Consider the following 6,000-nt stretch of genomic DNA (forward strand, 5'->3'; position numbering starts at 1 on the left):
AATTGCCCTGGAGAAAATGACTGCCTTGGAGGATGGGCTATATGGCACTGAGAACCTCCCCTAACCCTGGATCCATCCCAAGGCTCCACCCCCAAACTGCCAAGAATTTTCCAAGCTGGAGCTCCCTTAGATAGTACTTCAAGAAACCCTCAGGGAAGGGCAGCATGGAAATGTAATAATTAAATAAATAAACTAATAATTCTGTTGTGTTGACAGGTGTTCTTAGAAGTGAACACCTGTCAACTGAATGTTGACATTTTAAACTGAATGTTGTCGAACTTCGAGAAACTTGCGTCTATAGCAGGGCTAGTCAAACTGTGGCCCTCCAGATGTCCATGGACTAGTCCATGCTCTAGAGTCTAGCACAGAATTCAGGCTGTTCTGAGTCACTGTGCATGTAATATTCCATGCTTGTGTACCTAAATCTATGGATACCTATGGCAATTCCTGTTTCAACATAACCCTTGTCAGTATATATAATATATAATTTTTTTTTCTCATTCCTTAAAAGTAGGTATACAGCACCAGGAAAAAAGTAAGGAGACAGCATGGTTTTGAAGTACAAGTGGATCTTACTCGTAGCCAGTATTAAGGAGCTCCACCCTTGTGAAGGAAGCGCTGCACTTTCTTTTCACCATTTCTGTACAGTGGCACCAGACATCCTTCTAAGCAGATGGAGAGATGACCAACCATAATTTGTGACTGCGTCTTTACCTCTGAAAGGCCATTTCTCATTCCCAGAACATTAACAAGAAAGCCTTTACATTGTATATTGTTTGTCATCTGAGCCTGCAGCAGCATTTCTGCAGCCTAACCTAGTCATCACCTATTCAGGAATACAGTTTTTGGAGCTCTTTGTGCATCTTTTTTTTTTTTGTAGAAATACAGAAAGTTTGCATAAGCATTGATGGGCTATTTTAGAACCATGTGTTTTTTAAAATGTGAAAAGGTAAAGTTCTGTTTAAAGAACTTGCTCTCAGAGAAGCACTGGCAAAATGTATAAGGTGCATATTTTTAGATGCTTGCCATGCTTGTATGGGATTTTGTTGTCATTACTGTCTGAAGTATCTGTCATGAAATGATTCAAACATGTATGTAACAGTCCCACAGGATCTTGAATGTACTTTGCTTTTTGCTTAAGCAATCATTCAAATGGCAGTGCTCTCTCACTAACAGAAACACAAAACAAAATGCCTGCTTTGCCACTTCCGAAGATAACTTCGAACTGTGCAACCCATGAGGAAATATTGTTGAAACAAGGCACAGATGTCATTTAAGCTGTAAGCCTACATAGGTGGGTAGCCATTCTTTATATTGGTTTCAGCTACATTGCTGATTAATACCACAGCTGCTGAAGACAGAGCTAGTACTGGCTCTTGAGGCTAAACTGTATTTTGCTGGCCTGCATTTCTGCAAACCTCTCTCTACAGAGGACCCCAAGGGTGTTTCCAAAGGAATGTTTCACTTTTTATCTTGAATTGAAAATTTTTATTCCAAATAACACAACTATCTTTGAAGCTCCTCAGCTGCTTAAAGCATCCTGGTGGTACTATTCTTTGGATCTAAATTATAGCTGGAAATCTTTTCTGCCAGGTTATAAAGCTTGTATGGGACTGAAAATCCTAGGGTACTGCAAAGGAAGACGAGTATAATTATTAAGGTTCAATGCAGTTACCTTAGTTGCGTATACATGCAATAAAGAAAATTTTATTGGAAGCCAGTAGAAAACTAACTGAAGAAAAAAAAAGTGATTATCACTAAATCCTTAATTGCTCAGCTCCTATAGAGCAATAGCTATTCCACAAAACGAAATAAATCCAGCAGGTCATGTTCTGCAGATATCATTAGACAACCTTTCAGTGATGGCTTTTTTACTCTGGATCAGGCTCCTTTCTATGAACTGTATGTTTAAAATATAATTAATGTTGGAATAAAATTATTCATTTTCTAAAGTGAATTCTCACCTTTCTGCACTAGCACCATCTCTGCTTGATCCCCTTAGGATTGTTAGGAATCAGTAAATGAATCAGGAATCAGTAAAGAATGAGAGTTAAGCTCATGGTATCTAGCAAGACATTTCCTGTATGTGATAGATTAGATCTGAGTTTAGATGTGCGTACAAAAAACTGCACATGTTCTACTTGGCTTCCATTACTTTTCTGAAATATTAATGGAAGCTTTCTCATGCTGCTGCTCCTGGTCAATGGAAGAGAAGGAAATGTAGCTTTCAGCTCAAAAGCAACACGAATAAGGGTTTCTTCTGCCTTCTAGCAGCCTAAAATCTAATCCTATGTGCCACAGACATGGTCTTCATTATCAGTTCTTGTTTTCATGAATGACTAGCTCCTACATTATTATAAAACTAGAATCAAAGGCCATTTGTAAAAATGGGCAGAGACATGCAGGCGACCCGGGCCATGTGCGTGGGCACGTGGGCAGCCTTCTCAGCGGCCATAGCGAGGGAGCGGGGATGCGGCAGCTGTCCCCTGCACTCGCGGCCATCTGTACGGCCAGGCCTGTGGGGCCGTGCCCCTCGTGACAGCAAGGGGGAAACGCATGTGCGGCAGGCCGTGTATGCGCTGAATGGGCCGGAATCGTGGGGCAGGCCGCGTGGCTTGGCTGCAGCGGAGGTTGCGAGCGGAGGGGACGGCAGCACAGTGTGGGAAGTGGTGAACGGTAAGGAAGCACGGGGAGAACAGGGTGCAGGCTCCAAAAGGGATGGGCATGGTCGGTGTGGGAAGGGCGAAGTTGCGGCAGCGGGCACCAAGGCAGGCCAAGGTCGTGGGGGCGATGTGGCGGGGTGGGTGTCTGGGGAAGAGTTTGGGAGGTGTGGCGTGGGTCGCGGATAGGCCCTCTCCAGGCAGCGGCTGTGGGTGGGTGGAGGGAAAGCAGCAGGGGTGCCGCGGCGGCCCTGCTGCTTTCCCAGGGCGCAGCGGTGTGGGGCGAGCCCCCTCCTTGTTGGGTATCCCTGTCCCCAGGCGAGTGGAGTTGGTGGGCAGGGGGAAAGGTGGGGGAGCAGTGTCAGTGGGGGGGTTGGGGGGTCTGGAGCTGGGACGTTGGGCATTGGGTGGGTGGCGTGGTGGGGCGGGGAGGTGCTTACCGTGTCCATCACTGTGGTGGCAGGGCTCCAGGGAGGCTGGCAAGGGGCACAAGGTGCCCCTCCGTGGACAGCGGCGCCACAGCCTGGCGCCTCCATGCAGGTGGCTGTGGCGCCACTCCATGCAGTAGCGGCGGGCAGGTGGCAAGCGTGGGCAGGGTGGGAGGCTTGCCTGGAGGCTTGGGAACGCTCCTTTCCTGGCCTTGGCCTCCCCAAGCAAGGTCCATGGTTCGCTGGTGGGAAAGGAGCAGGGCCGCCACATCTTCGATGCGGCATTCCTGCTCCTTTCCCTGCGGCGAACCAGCTTTGCAGCCAGTCCAGGGCGGGCCAAGTGGCCAATGTGGAGGTGCACTTCACGGCTCCTGATTGGCCCCTCTGAGTTTTTACCACGGACAAGCCCCACCCTTTCTCCGCCCACACAGTCCTTACTGTTTTATTTTATCCGCTCCACAGGAGCAGTTAAAGATTTGCACTGCTGCAAATGACTCTTCCAACTATTCTTCTGATATATCCTGGGGCAGAAGATTTATAAATATTAACTTCAAAAATATGTTTCCCTATACTCTAAAGACATTTACAGTGCAATCCGAAGCAGTATTATCTTCACTGGACATAGGATATAATTCTGCTTAAAATTATTCATGATCAACTAGCATATTTTAAATTTTACATATTCCACTTCCAAAATAGAAAAATGCTTAGGAATTTTAAAATACTTCAAAGAGAACAGTTGTCAGACCCACTTCCAACAGAGAACAGGCATAGGCCTAGTAAAAGTGAATTGAAAATGTCATTATTAGAAATTCATTACTTACTAGATATTTATATTTTTATAGCCAGAATTATGATTGGTAAGCATGGGCTGGATCCAGCGAGCTTTTTACTTGGTTTCAGCTAGTTCCCTTCCTTTTTACAGCCCCTGTCTGACAGCTTTTGTTTCTGCGGGTCCCATGAGGATGCTTTCTTCTTATTTATCAGTGGAAAAGATGGTTGGATAACATGTCTTGTTCTTTGGCAATTACGTTTTTCTACGGACCCAAACATGACCAGCAGTTTGCATTTGGCAAAAGAAACATAGGAAGCAAACTGGTTTATGATTTTTGTTCACACAGATGGTTGAAATTGAATTAAAAAAAAGTACAGATAAGAGCCCTTCCCTTTGTATACAGACTTGTTTCAATAGTGATGGGAGGGTACTTAGAACATGCTTGGTAGTATTTTAGTTATACTATCAGTTCATATGCTATATGCTTCTCCAAAGAAATGGCATGACCACAGAGGAGTGTAATTAAAGGAGAAAAAGCTAGGATAATCTGTGCATATAAGATTTATATTCTACATACAGTCATACAGTTAAGCTTCATCTGTTAATGTGCATGTAGCCCCATTGCCTTCTGCATCTCTCTTCCACTTACGTGAGACTACTTTTAAACAGTGACACCTTTCTAAGCCCATTTCGCTTCTTAGAAAAGTGCCACTCTACTTCAGAAAGTACTGCATGACTACAATCCTAAGTACCCTTATTAAGGAATCAACATCACTCAATTCCGTAGGTCCTATTTGTCAGTAAACAAGTGTAAAATCATGCTGTTAGGTAGCATCAGCACTCACCCCTTTATTAATAGTGGACTTTGAAAACATATAAAATCAAATTTACGGTAATAGCTAGTGCCTCTATTTAAGACTGAAAGCACCAAAAAGAAGAAAAGGGTTATTTGATAGAACTTTTTACATTCAAAGGAACGATTCAGTTCAACACAATATGAATGGGGCAAAAGTACTAATTAAACACATCTGGATTTGTTATTCATTCCTGGAAGGAGCAGAATGTTCTATCACAATTTCAGCCACTGACGCAAAGTGTAATGCTATAAGAATGGATGGGGGAGAGAACAGTCTGTAAAATTGAATTGTTTCATTATTCCATAGCAAATGCATTTCTGGTTTTGAAATTTCATATTCAGACTAGGCCTGAAAAACAGACAGGTAAGAATCCAGTCTTTTATGTGAAGCCATAACAGCTATGTCCAACAGCATGTGCATTAAACCGGCTACATTCAAATCACCCGCACAGATTTAAATCACTCAGCAATGGAAGGAGAGAGAAGCAACCATGACCACATAAAACTAAAAGTGTCTTATGACCTGCCATCCACAGTACCAGTAGACTCAGAAGTCACCCAAAGTCCATGGATACATTTTCCTTGATGTAAGAGCACTAAATCAAGACTGTAACCCAAAGAATCAATACGTACATTCATGGAGAGTCACAGACACAGCCCAAGCTTTGTCTCCAATGCATGCTTTTCACATGTTCAGATAGTGCTTGCAAGTAAAAAAACAAAAAAAAAACCCTGAATACTAAATTATGACTACAGTATTTCAACAGAAGATCTACACATTTGTCTTTAAATGATTTTTTTCCCCCTTTCTGTCTTTGTGGAGCACTATCAAAGCTACAAAGATGATTTCGATGTGATTTGAGACCTCACTTGCAACAAAACTTAACCAAATCCCTCTGAATGACCTTTTAAATAACAGCGGATTTTTGTATGATGAAGCCACATCATTATAACTTAATAAATAATTTGATGTGAATAGTATTGTTACATTTTTCCACTGAAGCAATCCAGATGCTGTTGTTTTTTTATACAATGGGGAAGACCAACATGAGGGCCACACCTTTCTTTATGCAGATCACAGTGGGCAGGCTGGGCAAGTACCATTGCTTCCTGATAAATTTGGCATGCATACAAAAGTCAAAACAAACATAACATTAAAGTGCTAAGTCCTTATTTCTACAGCATGAGAATAGGTTTGGTAGGACAATCAGGAAACATAACCTTACTTCAGAGTGCTACCTATAGACTGCAAAATAGCCAGCATTCCTGATCATTTTGCTC

At 43.0% G+C, this 6,000-nt stretch overlaps 1 protein-coding gene across 2 annotated transcripts in view; it reads left to right on the forward strand.

Annotated features, from left to right (window-relative positions):
- Window positions 1–1,997, forward strand: part of VGLL3 (vestigial like family member 3) — a 38,302-nt gene extending 36,305 nt beyond the window's left edge. The window contains exon 4 of one of the 2 annotated variants that reach the window (XM_077342351.1): window positions 515–1,997. In XM_077342351.1, coding sequence (XP_077198466.1) covers window positions 515–558 — 44 coding nt within the window. In that variant the 3' untranslated portion in view covers window positions 559–1,997. Of the gene's footprint in view, window positions 1–511 lie in introns of both variants that reach the window. The other variant, XM_077342350.1, reaches the window with a different exon arrangement.
- The last annotated feature ends 4,003 nt before the right edge of the window (window positions 1,998–6,000 follow it).

This window comes from Paroedura picta, chromosome 6, assembly GCF_049243985.1.
Source record: "Paroedura picta isolate Pp20150507F chromosome 6, Ppicta_v3.0, whole genome shotgun sequence".
NCBI classification, from domain to species: Eukaryota; Metazoa; Chordata; class Lepidosauria; order Squamata; family Gekkonidae; genus Paroedura; species Paroedura picta.